This window comes from Chrysochloris asiatica, unplaced genomic scaffold, assembly GCF_000296735.1.
Source record: "Chrysochloris asiatica unplaced genomic scaffold, ChrAsi1.0 scaffold00242, whole genome shotgun sequence".
Taxonomy (NCBI): domain Eukaryota; kingdom Metazoa; phylum Chordata; class Mammalia; order Afrosoricida; family Chrysochloridae; genus Chrysochloris; species Chrysochloris asiatica.
In genome coordinates this window covers 1,146,259-1,165,930 of record NW_006408760.1, presented here as the reverse complement: position 1 = coordinate 1,165,930, position 19,672 = coordinate 1,146,259, and the positions used below count along the sequence as shown (strand labels likewise).

The 19,672-nt window shown below is 44.0% G+C and overlaps 1 protein-coding gene across 1 annotated transcript in view; it reads right to left on the bottom strand.

Moving 5' to 3' along the window:
- The window catches only part of COL23A1 (collagen, type XXIII, alpha 1), a 544,452-nt gene that overhangs the window by 78,442 nt on the left and 446,338 nt on the right, over positions 1–19,672 (bottom strand). Inside the window, exon 3 of the mRNA XM_006873486.1 lies at positions 6,444–6,488. Coding sequence (XP_006873548.1) covers positions 6,444–6,488 — 45 coding nt within the window. The remainder of the gene's footprint in view (positions 1–6,443; positions 6,489–19,672) is intronic.

Sequence of the window (19,672 nt, the reverse complement as noted above, 5' to 3'; positions counted from 1 at the left end):
TTTACCTAGATTTATACTTTGTACATTCCATGTTCCGATTATTAATGGATGTTTACAGCTGTTTCTCTTTACTTTGAATTGTGCCCCATCAGCAAATGAAGGTCCCGAGGGCTTTATTCCATTCGTATCATCACGGTCAACTGGAGTCTGAGGCAGTAGCTCTTCTCCAGTAGCATTTTGAGTGCCTTCCAATCTGAGGGGCTCTTTTCTGGCACTATATCTGACAGTGTTTCTCTGCTGTTTATAAGGTTTTCAGTGACTAAATATTCGGATGTAGTTCGTCACTCTTTCTTCCTAGTCTGTCTTCGTCTGGAAGCTCATCTGAAACCTGTCCACCATGGGTGACCGTATTGGTATTTAAAATACCGGTGGCATAGCTTTCAGAATAACAGCAACTCACAAGCCACCATAGTATGACAAAGTGACAGATGAGTGGTGGTATTAAGTCCAAATTATTCCTCAGAGATAATTTCTATTGACTGTTTTTTGTCCTTTTATGCCAACCACATTTTCCTGTATCTATGCATGTCTCATTATTTTGTTGAAGATTGGGTGGCCATTTAAAATCAAATTCCCTTTCCTGTCCCTAGGTTTTTGTTTTTGTTTGTTGTTGTTGTTTGTTTCTACAAACAAAAGAAATAGCTTCCTGGTACTATTTCTCTAAAGTGTATTTACTTTGTTATGTGTGGCCACTGAATTATTCTGTGTTTGGTTAGCTTGCTGTTGTTAAGTGCTATCCATTCTGTTCCAACTCATAACAACCTGCATAGGTTTTCCAAGAAGCAGCTGGTGGGTTTGAACTGTTGACCTTGTGGTTCACAGTGCAGTGTTTATCCTACAGTGCCATGCCAGCAGTCCTAACAACAAGTTAGCTTGTTGTTGTTAAGTGCTATCAAGTTGGTCCCTGATTCATAGTGACCTTATACAGGGTTTCTGGGGAGTAGCTGGTGGGTTTGAACTGTCGACCTTGAGGTTTGCAGTCCAGTGCTAATCCTACAGTGCCACACCAGGAGTCCCTGAGGGATACATTGTTAAATGCTATGAAATTGGTCCTGACTTACAGTGACCATGTATAGGGTTTCTGAGGAGCAGATGGTGAGTTTGAACTATCAACCTTGAAGTCCAAACTGACCTTGTGGTTGAGTGCTTATCCTTATAGTGCCACAGAGCTTTTTAAAGTTCCTTTAGATAGCTCATTCCCTAGGTTTTCCTTTAAATTTTTTGTCAGCCTCTTGTTTACCCCAACTGGTAGTAAACAAGTAAACTGGCAGCTTCAATGGCATACAGTTGTTACCGATTATTTTTGACAAGTACTCTGGTGATAGAGCTTTTCCCACTGAGTCAGCTCTGTGTCAAGTCAAATAAAGCCACACCCTGTAAAGGGGGCTTTTATGGGGAGTTATCAAGCAGGCAAATAATGACAATTCTCTGAAGATGAGCATTTGGTGAGTTCCAAACCTGTTCTGACTCTCCAGTGGCTGCTAGTGTGCTGGATTTCATAGGTGTGGTTGTTAGGTTGCTGGTTTTCAAGGCTACCGGTGGAGCTGGGGAAAAGTTAATGGGAATAGGGCAAGTTAAAGTGCTACAAAACTTGCTGATCTTACCAAGATTCAGTCCAGTTTCTTTAATAAAAGTTTCTCAGGTTGCTATCAGCCACCTTTCAGTCATTTCTAGAGTACTAAAAAAGTTTATTTTCTCCAGGGTGCTCATTGCTTTTATGGAGGGATAGATTTTTGGAATTTCTTACTCCACTGTTCCAGAAGTACTCCTTCCACTGAGTTTTGTTGTTGTTAAGCACCGTTGAGTTGATTCCAAGTCAACCCTGCATAGGGTTTCCAAGGAGCAGTTGGTGAGCTTGAACCGCCAACCTTGCTGATCAAACTGATTTTGTAGTCCAGTGCATTAGCCCATGGTGCCACAAAGGAGTAGATAAAAAGCCTAGCACCGAAACTGCTGATCAGCAGCTGGAAGTTGCAGAGAGATCTAGAGAGTATCTCTATTTGTCTCTGTGTACTTAATACAGGCTTGACCTGCACAAACAACATTTCATAACCGCATCCTGGACTTCACCTGTCTCTGGACCCTCCCCTCCAAACTTCCTTTGCCCACATCTCCCTCTTTCTCTCTCTTTCCTTTCAACAAGCATTTATTGAGCATTGGGGATCCAGATACAGTTCCTTCTCTGAGGATGCCATGCTTTGTGGGAGGGGAAAGACAAGTTTGCAGACAACCATACCAAGTGTGGGAAATACTAAAACACAGAGAGGTATCTGAAGTTGTGGGAGCCAGGAGAAGGATGGATTCTTTTGGGAGTAAGGGGGATCTTGGAGGAAAAAGTGTCCTGCCCTACACCCCTAGATCCCTAGAGAGATGACTCCAGAGTATAGGGAGAGGGTTGGGCTCCACTGGTCCAGCCACATGCATTTCCAAGGCAAGAAACAGACCCAAATGGAGGTGAGAAATCCATTCCACTACAAACAGAGATGCAGGGCCCCATGGCCTTTCAGACAAAGGCGTCCTCTGGGAGTTTGAGAAAATCTGCTTTGCTGGCAGGCAGGGTCAGCCTTCTCTGCAGGCCTGGAGCAGCTGCCAAAGACATCTCAGTCAGATCCTGTCCCACCAGGCAAAACTGAGCCTTTCTCCCTAGGCTCAACTGGGGTAGGAAAAGGCCTGGTATACACAGGGAAAGGAACTGAAGTCAGGATATGCATGTGTGTTAAACTATCTAGACACAAACACTAGGTCCAGTCAAAGCCAAACAGGGAGGGACAGCTGTTCTTTTCTGTTCACACCATTCTCTGACATACAGGAAATTCAGGACCGACAGAAGAAAAGGGAAGCGAAGGAGAGGAGGTGCTGCCTGGGCCTTGCCAAGCAGCCGGCCTAAGACAAGATACTTTTTCCTTTGGATCCTCAGTTTCCTTACTTGCAAAATGGGGATAACCATGCATTTTTACTTTGTAATGTGACGAACACATGAGGTGAAGTATATGAAGGGACCTAGCACAATTACAGGCATTCTATAATTCCTTGTCTTATTATAAACTGGAGTTGATAATTTGAATGGGGTTTTGAGTATGTTGAGCACATTGAATAATTTCATACTTTGCTCTAAAATAAGTTATATTTTAGATATTTTCTCATATCTTTCCAAAAGGATGACAGGAGTTTATATTACAAGGCAATGAAACCTATTATGAGGGAAGAAGACAAGAACGGAGTGATGTAGTGTGGATCTGGAGGCACGATAATGCAGAAGCGTGTCTCTCTCTCACACACAGACTAAAGGAAGCTCTAGCAGGAAGCCTTTAGAGTCCCGGTGTGGTGCTGTAGGATCAATACTGGACTTTTAACCATAAGGTGGGTGGTTCAAACTCACCAGCCACTCCTCAGAAACCCTATGCAAGGTTGTTATGAGTCAGAACCGACTCGATGACACTTAACAACAACAAAAGCAGCTTAACACAAAACAGCCTCAGTGTCTGGAAGTTGAAGCACAAAGTGAATTCTAGGGAGTTTGTTTGGAGGGTCTTTATTGAAGGAACAAGCAGCTGAACCAGGAAAAGAAGGCTGGCTCCAGGGAGAAAAGTCCGAGACTACATGAGAACCTGTCCTGGATTCTCCTGGAGCTAGTCAGCCAGACTCCTTCTGTTGATGAGGCCTCCTTGTCAAGTTTCCTAGATGGCTACTACTCAATAAGTCAATTACAGGGTTGGTGGTTCAAATTCACCCAGAGGTACCTTGGAAGAAAGGCATAGTGGTCTACTTCTGAAAGAGGGAAACCAGTAAAAGTCCTATGGAGTTAGTTCTCTGCAGCACATGGGGTTGCCACGAATCAGAACTGACTCAATGGCAATGGATTTGGGTTTGGGGTTTAAGCACAACTTATATATTAGTCCATTTATTCCCTGAATTTATGCATACTCATTGCTAGAAGCTGGAGATTCAGGGTGATAGTCCCCAGTTGGAGAGATAGATGGTTTTGTTGTTGTTGTTTTTGCAGGAGATATGTGAGCTAGGCTTGAAGGACAAAAAGGATGAACCAGGGGCAGAGTGGAGAAGGAGACATTCTGGGCAGGGGAGGACACACATTGAAGGCTCTTGTGAAAGGAGAGGGTATCATGGATATGTCGGGGGCTGGAGTTGGGGAGCCTGGGACACTGAGAGCTACAGGGAGTTATAATGGTGGGGACATAGAAGTGGGCAAAGGTGGAAGACAAACTGAGGAGGAGAGTGGCCAGGACATGATGTGAGAAGTGGGAAGGGAGGGGCACAGGATGATACCCAGGGGTCTGCCTAGGGGAGAGGTGGTTGGAGATCCACCCTGTGAGGAGGGCAGGTTGGGGTTCTGCAAGGTTCAGCAGGGGTATTATGTCCAGCCAGCAGTGCTCAGAGGAGAAGACTGAGCTGGAGGTAGGAAGGTGGCCATTGTTGGTGTCACGGTGGTAACTGAAGCCACAGAATTGGGACACTGTGGCAGAGAAGAGAGAAGGGCCAAAGGATGATTCTTGGGGAGTCCTGCACTTAAGGGACAACTAGGCCTTATAAAAATCCAGCAGTGTGGGAGTAAAGCTGGGCCACAGGAACATAGAGGGAGGGAGTGGCCAACAGTGAGGGTCAAGAAGATAAAGACATTCCCAAAAGAAATGAAGGCAGGAACACAAATATATACTCGTACACCAATGATCACTGTAGAACTAGTCACAAGAAGCAAAAGGTGGGAACCACCTAAGTGTCCATCAACAGAGGAGTGTATAAACCAAATATGGTATATGCACACAATGGAATATTCAGCCATCAAGAGAAATGAAATTCTGATACATGCTAGCCACAACATGGATGAATCCTGAACACATGCTGAGTGAAATCAGTCAATGACAGAAGAACAACTATTCTTACTATATGATCCCACTTCTATGAAATAGGCAAATGCACAGAGACCAAAGCTTATTTGTGGTAATCAGGAGCAGAAATGGAAGGAAATGGGCAGTTATTGCTTCATATTGGACATATTGTCAGGGGCACTGAGTTTATGATAAGGGATATGGACTAATTTGGAAAAAGATAGCGGTAAGAGTTGCACAGCATGATGAATGTAATTAATATTACTGAATTATACTTGTAAAAAATGTTGTATTGGAAAAAGTCTGTTCTATCTATCTATCCTATAGTGGTTACAAATCGGGTTGCAAACCTTAAGGTCAGCAGTTTTGAAACTACCAGCTGTTCCGCAGGAGAAAGATGAGGCTTTCTGCTCCTGTAAAGATTTAGAGCCTCGGAAACCCTGTACAGGGTCGCTATGAGTCGGTTTCGACTCCACGGAACATAACCACCACCATCTATCTATCTATCTATCTATCTATCTATCTATCTATCTATCTATCTTCCTTCTATGTATCTATCTATCTGTGTATCTATTGGAGTCCTGGTGTGGCGCCATAAGATAAGCATTTGACCTCAAGGTCATTTTGAACCACAAGGTTGGCGGTTCAAACTCACCAGCTACTCCTTGGAAACCCTATACAGAGTCACTATGAGTTAGAACTGACTCAACAGCATTTAATAAAAACAAGAACTGGTGGGTTGGAACCACTAGCTTTGTGGTTAGCAGTTCATTGCTTATCCTACAGTGTCACACCAGGACTCACTCTCTCTCTCTCTCTCTCTCTCTCTCTCTATATATATATATATATACATATATACCACAACAAAAAGACAGTGAAGTGCCTGCTGGTGTGGCCGTGTGGAGGCCATGGCTGACTCTTGCCAGGACACTCTCAGTGGAATGAATGACGAGGAAGCTGGGGTGGCTATGGCTGCATGGAAGGCAAAGCTAAGGAGACAAGGTAAAGCCTCAGGAAAGCCGATGAGGGAGGAGGGAAGGGGACACTATGGGGGCAAGTTCAGAGGGAGTTACTTTGAGGGGAAAGTCTTGGGGGCTTTTATAGGCAGAGGAAAGAGGTGAAGTGAAGAGGGAAAGGCCAGGAATGGCAGGGTGAAGAGCAGGTTCCAGGGAAGGAGAGAAGAGGGAGGAAGGCAGGGAAGGGGCAGTTGTATGGGAGAGTGTAAACTGTATGGAAGAAGGTGCAGGAGTCTTCCCCTGGTGGGTCTGCTCTCTAGAAGGAGAATGGACCAAGTTCAGGGAAGAAGAGGAGACACCCAGATAAGCTGGTCACGTGCTGAGGAATTCATCACTGAGAGGGGACTGGGGACTGGTTTCAGGGAGTGGCAGAGGGCACTGTGAGACAACTGCTGGGATTGTAGATGTCTAGGAGACACGAAGAAGCACTGCTGGGCGATGTGGCTCCAGGGACAATGACTGGAGTTAGAAGGGAGAAGAAGACCTCACCCAGGACCAAGAGTTGTGACTATTGGGTAGGATGGGCCAGACACCCCCACCAGGTCCCAGTCTTGGTTTAGGAAATGAGAAAACCTAGACTTACCAGGATCACCTCTTCGTCCAGGCTTGCCACGCCGTCCAGGGGGACCTAGACAGGAAAACAAGGCAGATAGTCTTGTTGAGAAGGAAAACCTATGGGCTTGATTCAGTTTGTCAGTGGCCAGCTTCCCAATCTGCAGGACTTTCCTGGGTCAATCACGTTCACCGTGCAACAACACTTAACAAACAGCAGAGCCTTCCCCCCAGCCAGTGGAGGAAGAGAAAAGGGAGACACGTCTTTTTTTCTGGGACTACTGAGCCCCGGATCCTCTATCCTCCACCTCATTGCCTGAATTCCTCGTCTCTCACACATTCATTCATTAAATACTTCAATCATCTGCTCATTTATTCATTCACAAGTACACTTTCACCCACCTATTCTTATAGGAGTCCTTGCCCCATCAGAAGGTCTTACTACCTGGAGACTCTTGAGGTAGAAGAGTTTATAGTTGAGAAACTTCAGACTTATGAAAGAAAATAAGGTTGAGGGTGGGAATGATCTTACATAAGCCATGGCAAATACTTTTTAATATTCACTAAAAATAAAATGATCTGTGGTAGAATTCAGAAGTAGAATTCTCACCTCCTACGTGTGGGACTCAGGTTTGACTCCCAGCCAATGCTTCTCATTACAGCTCCACCTGTCTGTCAGTGGAGGTGTGTCTTCCAGAGTAAGATGCACTAGCAAAGAAGGCCTGGCGATCTACTTCTGATGACCAGCCAGTGAACACCCTATGGATCACTGCAGGCAGATTAGCAACCAATCAAGGACATGGTGCCAGACTGGGCAGTATTTTGTTTTATTGTGCATGTGGTCATCAAGAGGCCAGGGTAGACTTGACAACAGCTAACAACAACAAAATAAAACAGCATAGAAACACCCCAGATAAAGACCATACCATGTTATTGTTCTGTTGGTTGTTTATTTTTGTGTTTGTTACATGCCATCAAGCCATTTCCAACTCATAGCACCTATGTACAACAGAACATACTACTGCCTGGTCCCCCATCAGTCTCACCGCTGCCATGTTTGAGCCCATTGTTGCAGCCACTGTATCAATCCATCTCATTGAGAGTCTTCCTCGGTTTCTCTGACCCTCCACTTTATCAAGTATGATGTTCTTTTCCAGGGACTGGGCCCTCCTGACAATATGTCCATAATAAGGGATGAAGTCTTTCCATACTGACTTCCAAGAAGAATACTGGCTGTATTTCTTCCAAGGCAGAGCTGTAAATTTTTCTGGTAGTTCTTAAGTATATTTAATATTCTTTGCCAACACCATAAATCATAGATGCTAAATTCAGGAATAGCGGGCACCATGCTCACTAGTACCTTCAGTACCTCCCTTCCCCACATTTCATAAATATGTCATGATTTATTGAAGATAATGTGTACACAGACACACATTCTTTTCCATTCTCAGCCCTCCACTCACATGTGTTAAGCCTTTCAGAGTTCAGGATGCAAGTCATCCTGTCTCCACTTTCTATTCCTCCACTCCACATCCGTTCCGGCGACCTGGCTGGCTGAGATGCTGAAGCAGGGAAGAGCTCTATGTGACTGGAGACACAGTCAGTCCTCTTCCCAGCCAAAGGGCCCTGCCTTCACTGTGCCAGAACCACTCGGGCCCTGGTCCCTCTTGCCTGAGCTTCACCTCCTACTGTTGGAGCTAAGGTCTCAGCTTCGATTGATATTCCCTATCCCTGCCATCTCTCCTAGAGCTCACTGGAAACAGTTTTGATGCCTCTTTACCTTCTTCTCTGCCTCAGTTTTCATTCCTTTCCTCCAGTTCCTCTGAGTCTATCTATTCCTGAAGTCTCCCATTTTCTCAGATGTCAGAAGTAAAGGTGTGCAGAAGTCACATTGCTTATGTTGTCAGTTGCCATTGAGTCAGTTTTAGTTGATACGTTGGCCTGCCATATAACAGAAGAAAATATTGTCTGGTCTTATCCCATCATCCCAGGATGATTAGTATGCTGATTAGTATGATTATTACTGCTGTGGCCGTATGTATATTGGAGTGCCTTCCAGCCTAAGAAGCAGTTCTGGTGGTACAGTGGGTAAAGTGTTGGGTTGCTAACTGAAAGGACATTAGTTTAAACCCACTGGCTGTTCCAAGGGAGAAAGATGTGGCAGTCTGCGCCCATAAAGACTGTCAGTCTCAGAAACCCTATGGAGTGTCCTATAAGGTTGCTATGAGTTGGACTTGATTTGATGGCAGTGGGTTTTCCAACATAGAGGACTCATTTTCCAGCTTTCTATTGGACAATGTTTTGTTGGGATCCTTTAGGTTCATTGTCTAATTTTCAGAAATAGAATGCCAGAGCTTTATTCCTAGATTGGGAGCTCCACTGAAAGCTGTCCACCATGGGTGACCCTGCTGGTATTTGAAATGCTGGTGGCATAGCTTTCAGCATCATAGCAACATGCCAGTCACCACAGTATGACAAACTGACAGATGGGTGAGGGAAAGTTGCATACACTAGGTTGCAGTTTTAAATCATATTTCTAATCTCTAGCTTCTCACCCACAGCACACCAGGCTCTGTGCTGGGCTTGGAGGTGATAGAAAGACAGGTGGTACTTCACTGTGATTGTATTTCAAGAAACTGCACTTTCCTGCAAAAGTCAACCTCAAAACCCCTCAAGAATTCCCAGACCACTCCCTGCACTTCAGGAGAGACAGGAGACTAGCCACGAATCAGGTCTGAGGCAAGATTGCTGTTGTTGTTAAGTGCTGCCCAATTGGTTCTGATTCTTACCAACTCTGCATAGGGTTAGGAGCAGCTTGTGGGTTTGAACTGCTGACCTTGCGGTTAGCAGTCCAGTACTTATCCTATAGTGCTATTCCAGGACTCCCTGAAGCAGGATAGTTTACTGAAAAATGTGTGTGTGTGTGAGTGTGTAACTGTGAATATGTGCATTTGTATTTGAATGCATGAGTGTGTGCGTGTGCATCTTCTTCCTTCTCCCTGCTTTAAAGCAGATGTCTGGGCCCACAAAGGTTCCTGTTACCCAGGGCTCTGGGCAAGGCTGAAGAACAGAAGTACCAGGGTCCGAGGCTCTGTCTGACTTTGGTCAGCCATCACTGGATGAGGAGAGGAGAGTGCATTCACTTCCTAGGACTGCTGTAACAAATACTAAAACTGAGTGTCTTATAAGACAGAAATTTATTGTGGAGGCTAGAAGTCCAAGTTCAGGTGGGAATGCTCAGGGGAACTTCCTTCCTTGTTTTTTTTTTTTTTGACCTTCGGGTGGCCTAGTCATTCCTTGGACTTTCTTGGCTTATAGACTTTTCATCACTTTGTCTCTCGGTCTCCGTGTCTCTTCTCTTTTATAAGGACCCCACTCAGATGGAATTAGGATCCACCCTACTCTAGTAAGTTGTTGCTGTGTTCCATTGATTGCAATTCATGGTGACCCCGGAACTGCTCCATAGGATTTTCTAGGATGTAATCTTTATGGGAGGAGATCACTAAATCATTCTTTCACAGAACAACCTTTTGGATAGCTGTTGAGTGTTTAACTGCTGGGCACTGTACTTCTTATACTCCAGTAAGACTTCATGTTAATTGCAACTGATATTATCTTCAAAGACATTGTTTCCAAACAAGGTCATGTTCACAGGCATCTGGGGTTAGGACTTCAACAAATCTTCTTTGAGAACACAATTCAGTCCATTAACAGGGGGCCTCTGAGAAACAGTGGGAAAGAATACATGGGAACAGCTGGGCTGGCTGTGGATCTCAGAGGGTCTCCTCAGTGCAAAGCCTGACCCTGACACAGGCCTGAGAGTGAGGGGAGAATGAGTTCATTGCTAGCCTGGCGGCATGGAGGCTTGAAGCCCCAATTGTTAAACAAAACTGAAAAATTATAAGCATGCTATTTCTGGCACCCCGATAGCTGGAGGCAGAAATCCATGCCAGTTACATGGATTATAGCCTTGATCCAGGACACAGACCTAGAGTTTGGCTTTTGTGGAGGAATCACCCAGGACATGTGAGGCTGGGAGTCTGGTATCCCCATAACAGAGTCTGGTTTCTCAAACCATGTAGGCTCCATGCCCTCTGCCACACCCACTGCTATGACCCACTGGGGACTCATGAGCACCTTGGCCTGTTGGGGTCAAAATACATGGCTTGATTTCCTTTCCCACTCCTGAGTGTGGGCACAGTGCTGGGAGCCTCGTGGGGCTGGCCCCAAAGCACCTCTGGGTCACTGGGTACGTGTTTTAGGGAAAGTGAGGGTGTGGGGGCAGGAGCTCCTTCAGCACACATGGCGTTGTGTCCTCTACTCCTAAGAGACAGGACATCCAGGTTCCCCCTGTGATGGCTAAGGTTTTGCATCAACTTGACTGAGCCAGGATTCAGAGTTTGGCAGTTAAGATGTAGTAATACCCATGATGAGATCTAATATAATGTAATCTCTTACATGATGACATCTGCTTTGAGCAGCCAATCAATTGAAAGGAATGTTCTCAAGGGTGTGGCCTGCTTTTAATATATTAAACACCCAGGCAAAATATATTTGCTTTGTGCTGTGTTTGGCTCCTCATCTGACTTCTGGTTTTCTTAACTCAAGTCAGGAGCCTGCCGTATTGCCTGGAGATCCTAGGAGTCATCAATCAGCAGCCTGTCATCTTACCTGCCAACCTTGGAGTCATTTGCCTCTGCAGCCAAAAAGAGGAAATCAAGCCATGTACTTTGGCCCCGACAGGCCAAGGTGCTCATGAGAGCCTTCTGACCTGCTGATCTTCGCTTCATCAGCACCTGTAGCTACATGAGTTAGGAAGCTTGCAGCCTGACATCTGACCCACAGACACGGAACTTGCCGGCATCTACAACTGTGTGAACCATTTCCTTGATATAAAACCCTCTCTTTCTGTTTCTCTCTCTGCCTTTCTCTCTCTCTCTCAATTGTTGTTGTTGTTAGATGCTGTTGAGTTGGTTCTGACTCAGCACAACAAAAATACCATCTTCATAATTGTTGTTACACTTAAGTCCACTGCTGCCGCCATTGTGCCAATTCATCTCATTGGGGGTCTTCCCCTTTTTCACTGACCTTCAATTTTACCGCATGATGTCCTTCTCCAAGGACTGTTTCCTCCTGAAAACATGTCTGAAGTATGAGAGATGAAGTCTCAATATCCTTGCTTCTAAGAAACATTCTGGCTGTACTTCCAACATAGATCTCTTTGTTCTTCTGGCAGTCTATTGTACTTTTAATATTCTTATCCAACACCATAACTCAAATGCATCAATTCATCTATGGTCTTCTTTATTCATTATCCAACTTTCACATACATAAGAGGCAATTGAAAATACCATGACTTGGGTCAGGCATACCTTAGTCCTCACACTGACGTCTTTGCTCTTTAATATTTTGAAGAGGTCTTGTGCTACAGATATATCTCTGTGTGTGCTTTAGGTGCCATCAAGTTGAGTTAATTCTGACTCATAGCCACCCTGTGTAGGGTTTCAATGGAGTGGCTGCTAGGTTTGAACCACTGACCTTTTGGTTGCAGGCTGGTACTTATCCTACAGTTCCATACATCACTGTTTTTGCTTCTCTAGAGAACCCTAAGATACTCCCCAAGAACCTATGAGTTGACCCCCAGTTTCTGGGCTCTGGGAAGGCCAGTGCTCAGCTGACTCAGGCTGGGCATGACTCAGGCTGAAGTGTGCGATCAATGGGGCTCAAGGTGGCCAGTTACTCCTCCCTGCCTGGCTCTAGGAATAGAGTAGCATGGAGAGGTTCTGATGGTCATTAGTGGGTATGACTGTGAAATTCTCTGCCTGCATAACTCAAACCAGATGAAAATATTTGCCTTCGTTGAGGTGGCTGAACAAATGGATTTGTCTGGGTGGTTCTTCTGGGTGGCATGGTTAGGCAGAAGGCCTGGTGTAGCAGGATGCTGGGCAGGTAGGTGGCTACTCGGACAGGGTGGGGGACCTGCCTCCCAGGGGCTGTGAGAAAGTTCCTTGGGGCTCAGGGGGTCCCTGGGCACACAGGATTTGTAAGGCCATGGGTTTTGCAGCTGGATTGGCTCCCACCTGAGACGACCTCTTGGAGAACGAGGCTGCCCATAAGCCTTATCCAGGACCAACCCCAAGTACACGCTAGAGACTCCCTGTGAATAACTGACAACCTGCTCACCTTCTACTCTGAGATTCATGCTACAGTGTTTAGACAGCACAGGGACAGCACCACTGGGAGGCCATGAGTTCAAGCCTGAGCTCACATGGCTTCCCAGTGGTGCTGTCCCAACCCATACCTCACGTGCTCCCATTGTGTGCCCTTTTTCTAAGAGCAGACAACACCTGCACCCAAGTAGCAGACAGAAACCCTGGGGAGTCAAACTGCCGCATCCTCCTCTACCCCTCACCTGTCTCTCAGCATGGAGCCTGTGCTCCTCAACACCAGTCAACACCCCCATGCCAGTTTCTCTTCCATCACCTTTCTATTGTCTTTAATTTTCCATTCTTCCTCCTCACAGAAGTCAGTTCACTGCAGTGTGATCTGCTCCCTAACTCCTAGAGTTGGGTAGGGTCAGGTGGCATTTGTTTCAGGTAGAGAGGAATGAGGGAGGGAGGAAATGGGTGGTAAGGAGGCCTAAGGTCCTACCCACCATTTCCCAGAGTTTGCTTTATTAGACTGTCAAGTCCTAATGGCTATACAATATGAAAAGGCAAGCAGTGTCACTGAATTATACTTATAGGAAGAAACTGTTGAATTGACGAATGTTTTGCTGTGTATGCTTTTATCACAATATTATTATTATTAAAACCTAATGACTATTCTACTATTTAGCTCAAATGCACCAGCTTCTCCTTGGAAACCCATATAGGGTTGCTATAAGTTGGAACTGACACAACAGCACTTAATAACAGCAACGTGGGCAAAATATTGAAGGATGCAGGAAGCATCAAAAGAAGATGGAAGGGTCTGGTGAAAAGAGATGAGGATAAGATTCATATGATTCAATAGTGAATAATTGTTATCATGACTAATTGCGACTGTCACAATTGTAAAGGCAGAAGTTTTTTTTTGTTTTTTTTTGAAGGTAGAAGTTTTATAACAAAAACAGGGGAGTGGTTAATCTTACAGTCCAGAAACAGAGGACCCTAGGACCATCAAGGGAGAAGCCCATAAGCAGAATGCAGGACCTTATCCAGAGAAGCAGCGATGCCAGAGATGGGGGCATGGAAAGGGGGAGCGGCTGAGGACTCTAGATTTATGGGACGAGAGGGACTAACAGCTGGTGGCCAGGAGGCAGATTTGCAGAATGTGCCCTTTGGAGATGCAAATTATTATATATGCCTGAGTGTTTATTATTATTATTATTTTTAAAAAGCTAAAGTGGATAGAGAGAAATACTGTTAACTGATGGTACATGGAGGGGATTATAATAATTTAAATGAAACAAGGTGTATGATTTGTTGAATGTAAAACTGGTGATCCGCCCTGTAAACTTTCACTCAATCCACAATAAAAACCTTAAAAAAAAAAAGATGGAAGGAACACACAGTCACTGTGCCAAAAAGAATTGGTTGATGTTCAGCCATTTCAAGAGGTAGCATATGATCAAGAATGGATGGTACTGAAGGAAGAAGTCCAAGCTACACTGAAGGCATCGGTGAAAAATAAGGCTGCAGAAATTGACAGAAAACAAGTGAAAATGTTTCAATAAACTGGAGGTGTTCACTCATCTACTTTAAAAAAATTTGTAATACAGCTACCTGGCCAACAGATGGGAAAAGATCCATATTTTGTACCCATTCCAAAGAAGGGTGACCCAATAGAATGTGGAAATAATTGAACAACATCATTAATTTCACATGTAAGCAAAATTTTGCTGAAGATAATTAAAAAATGGTTGCAGCTGTACATTGAAAGGGAGTTGCCAGAAAATCAATCTGAATTCAGAAGAGGACATGGAATGAGGTATATCATTGCTGACATCAGATGGATCTCAGCTAAAAGCAGAATATACAAAAAAGATGTTTTCTTGTGCTTTATTGCTTACGCAAAGGCATTTGACTGTGTGAATTATAACGAACTAATGATAGTACTGTGAGGAATGGGTATCCCAGAACATTTAATTGTGCCATGAGGTACCTGTAGCTAGTCCAAGAGGCAGTCGTTTGAACAGAGTAATTGGATACTGAATGGTTTAAAATCGTGAAAGGTGTGCGCCAGGGTTGCATCCTTTAACCATACTTATTTAATCTATAAATTGAGAAAATCATATGAGAAGCTAGATTATATGAAGAATATGGCATTAGGATTGGAGGAAGACTCATTAACAACCTGTGATATGCAGATGATACAATCTTGCTTGCTGAAAGTGAAGAGGCCTTAACATACATACTCATGAAGATCAAAGACTACAGCTTTCAATATGGATTGCACCTCAATGTAAAGAAAACAAAAATTCTCACAACTAGACCAATAAATAACTTCATGACAAATGGAGAAAAGATTGAAGTTGTCAAGGACTTCATTTTGCTCGGATCCACAATGAACATGCATAAAAACAACAGTCAAGAAATCAAATGATGTACTGTATTGACAAATCTGCTGCAAGAACCTCTTTAAAGTGTTTAAGAAGAAGGATGTCAGTTTGAGGACATAGAGCACCTGACTCAAGCCATGGTATTTTCAATAACCTTGTATGCAAAGGAGCTCTGGTAGCATAGTGGTTACAAATTGGGCTGCTAACCTCAAAGTTGGCAGTTTGAAACTACCAGCCATTCTGCAGGGGAAAGAGGAAGATTTCTGCTCCCGTAAAGATGTATAGCCTCGAAAATCTTGTGCAGGGTCACTATGAGTTGGTACTTAACAACAACAATGTATACATGTGAAAGTTGTACAGTGACTAAGGAAGACCGTAGGAGAATTGATGCATTTGAGTTATGGGTCACGACAAGATGGTGTCCACCACTTATCTGTCAGTTTGTCTTACTGTGGTCACTTGCATGTTATTGTGATGCTGGAAGCTATGCCACGGGTATTTTAAATACAAGAAGGGTCACCCATGGTGGACAGGTTTCAGCTGAGCTTCCAGACTAAGACAGACTAGGAAGAAGGAAAGGTGGACAACTGATTGTTTACCCACCGAAAACCTTACAAATAGCAGTGGAACATTGTCAGATAGCACCAAAATATTGAATATTGAAACATGATGAAGATCACCAGAAAACTGTCAGATATAGTGCCAGAAGATGAGTCTGCAGTATGGAAGGCATTCAAAATATGATTGGAGAAGAGCTGCCTCCTCAAAGTAGAGTTGACCTTGATGATGTGAATGGAGTAAAGTTTTGGGGACCTTCATTTTCTGATGAGGCAAATGAGGAGAAACAGGTGTAAATATCCATTAATAATTGGAACATGGAATGCATGGACTATGAATCTAGAAAAACTAGAAGTTGTCAAACATGAAATGGTATTAGTAAGCTGAAATGGACTGGTATAGTCTATTTGATCTGATAATCATAAGTGGTTTACTATGCCGGGAATGACAAATTGAAGAGGAATGGTGAATGGCATCACATTCATCATCAAAACGAACATTTGGAATGTTATCTGTGATAGGATAATATAAATGGAGAAAAGATTGAAGTTGTTGAAGACTTCATTTTGCTTGGATCCACTGTCGACATACAACACACAATCAACACAACTCACAACAATTTTGAGTAAACTTCAAAATTGTTTCCTGTAATTCATTTAAGTAGTAGTATAGAGTCCTGGTGTGGTGCTGTGGGCTAATGTGTCAGGGTGCAAAGTCATTTGAACTGCAAGGTTGGCGGTTCAAGCTCACCAGCTGCTCCTTGGAAACCCTATACAGGGTCGCTAAGGGTCAGAATTGACTTGATGGCACTTAACAACAACAACATAGGAGCCTAGTGTGGCACTGTAGAATCAGCACTGGACTGCTAATCACAAGATTAGCGGTTCACACCCACCAGCAGCTCATTGGAAACTCTATACAGGGTCATGATGAATCTGAACGGACTCAACAGTACTTAACGACAACAGATTAACTGTAGATAACCTAAAGAAGAATGCAAAAATGAAAAAAAACAAAAAAAACTGAAGTCTTATCCTTGATACTTAATTGTATGAAACATTAAAATTAATGGTTTTCAAAAGAAATTGGAGTTGCATACATTAAATTATTTTATATTGCCTTTTCTGTCACTGGCTATATCTGAAGAAACATGAGATCTTTATTTTATAAAGCCAGAGAAATTGTATTGTTTAGGTGATACAGGATTCCGAAATTTAGAAGATTTTCCATCTAAATTATGAATAGTTTAAATACTATCACTTTCTTACATATCTGAAAGTGTTTTTAGAGCACAGCTATTGAACTAAGGAGTTTTTTTTTCTTTTCTTGAAAAGAGCAGCTTTTAAGGAGGGTCATTGTATAATATGGAGCCCTGATGTGTGCTGTGGGTTAATACGCTGAATGGCAAAGTCGGCTTAAACGGCAAGGTGGATGGTTCAAGGTCACCAGTCACTCCTCAGAAACCCTATATAAGGTTGCTATGGGTCGGAACCAACTCCACAGCACTTAACAACACTATCAAGACTCATGGAACAGCAGTCAAGAAATCAAACAACATATTGCATTAGACAATATGCTGCGTAAGACGTCTTTATAGTGTTCAGGAACAAAGATGTCAGTTTGAGGACTAAGGTGAGCTTGACCCAAGCCTTGGAATTTTCAACAGCTTCATATATATGCGTGTGAAAGTTGGGCAGTGAATAAGAAAGACCATAGAAGAATTGATGCATTTAAGTTATGGTGTTGGAGAAGAATAATAAAAGTACCATGGACTGCTAGAAGAGCAAACTGTGTTTGAAGAAGCACAACTAGAATGCTCTTAGAAGCCAGGATGGTGAGACTTCATCCCTTATACTTCAGACATATCATTGGAGAAGGACATCATACTGGTAAAGTGTAGGGTCAGCAATAAAGAGGAAGAACCCCAATGACATGGATTGCCACAGTGGCAGTAATAATGGGTTCAGGCTTAGCAATGATTGTGAGGATGGTGCAGGACTGGGCAGTTTCATTGTGTCGTACATAGAGTCGCTATGAGTCGAAATTGATTTGATGCCACCTAACAGCAGCAGCAATAATTGTTAAAAACAGCATAAAATATCCATCAACAAATAAATACACAAACAAAAGTGGTATATTAATATATCAATAAATAGAATCTTTTTTAACCCTAAAGAGAAATGAAGCCCTAGTGCATGCTACAACACGAATGAACCTTAAAAGTGTTATGCTGAGTGAAATAGGTAAGTCACAAAAGGACAAATATTGTACAATCTCATTGACTGAAGTGTCTACAACATTTAAATATATACAGAGATCAAAGTCTATTGGTGGTTAGCAGAGGCAGGCAGGAGTGGGGAAAGTTATTTATTAGGGGATGCTGACCTTAATGTGAATAGTGAATTTTAATGGTGATGATTGAATAATATGCATACCAGTCATGTTACTGAACTGTCCATGTGAAAAATGTTGAAAAGGTACATGTTTATATATAGTCCTGGTGTGATACTGCTGGTTAAAGCACTGGACTGCAATGTTGGTTTGCACCGCAAACCCTATATACCCATATAGGGTCACTTATGAGTTGGAACCGACTTGACAGAACTCAACAACACCACACACACACACACACACACACACACACACACACACACGACTGTCAAGTCCAACTAGATGCAAAGCTAAGAAGGGGCATAATACGGTCTGGTTTGATGAGTACAGGCTGTTTAGAAAGGGAGCGACTTTTGCTGTCCTTTCTCCCTTACTGCTGCTCCTGTAAAGATTACAGCCTAGAAAACCCTAAGGGAGCATCTATTCATAAGGTCACACTGTGAACTGGAATTTACTTGTCCACACACAACAATAACGACAACGATCAGAAGACAGAGGTGGCAAGACAAAGGCTGGAGGGGCAGCGAGCCTGAGCTAGTGTCCAGCCTGCTGTTGGGTTCCCTGCGTGCTGCCTCAGTCAGCAGTTAGGTATACATAGGATGTGGAACCTTCTGGAAGAGCAAGAAAGAGGTGCTCTTGGCTAGCATTCTAGACCACTAGAGCTCACCTGCTGGTCATTCAGCCCATCTCCGTTCAGTTTCACTATGTGCCAAGCCTTGCTACTCCCCAAGCAAGTATGAGTGAATCATGGACCAGGAAGAAAGGTCTGGCAATCTACTTCTGAAAACCAACCAATGAAAAACCCTGTGATCACAACAGCCCAATTCACAATTGTGCAGGAGGTTGCCATGGGCAGGGCAAACAGGGGCAACAATGCAAGTAGGAGAAAGGCTGTGCCCAGTAGGCTGTCCCCCCTATCCTCCCATGGGAGGCAGCAGAGCAGACTCAGGGCTCTTTCTTCCAGGTGGCCCTGCCCTTGGGCATCTGGGTCAGGCCTCCCAGGGAGAAGAGGACCAGCTTGCTGGCAAATATGACACTGCTCCAAAAAATGAAACCAGGCCCTGGTCTGGTGGTTCACCACAGAAGGTTGTCCTTGGTGGCCTTCTTTTCTGTCCCTCTACCAGTGGGAGGACCTATCATACTGCCAGCACAGATGCAGACACTCATGCTGTCCTGGAGGGCACCTGGTAGTCAGTCTGAGGTAACCTGCTCACATATACATGGGGAAACTGAGGTTGTATGGGAGAGGATAGGCCGTGCTTGAGGATGCAGACTGAACTCACTGCTGGCAGAGGTGTTCTGTAGCCAGTGGTAGGGTCTCTGGGCAACAAAGAACTGAGGAGGGAACATTCTGCCTCCCAGTGGATGGGATCCACACTGCTCAGCCAGGCACGAGTGGCTGGTGGACACTGTGTTCTCACAGTGGGTACCACCACAGTAGCATGTGTGAAGCTTTTTTTTTTTTTAATGTTTATTGTGAATTATGTGATAGTTTACATGGGAGAACATTAGCTTTATATTCATCCTATTGTATATCAGCTCATTGCCATGGTTAGAATCCCCTACATGCATCATCAACCATCCAAAGGATATACTTTGCAAGCCTGCCTCCCCACTCCCCCTCCCCGGTCATCAGCACACAGCCCCTCTCCCTCTCTGGGTCTAGAGTCCCCAGCCGCTCCATCTCTCCACGTCATCATCTTTGCCTCCATCTCTGGAATCACTGCTTCTCTGGGTAGGGTCCTGCACTCTGCTTTTCTCCTTTGATG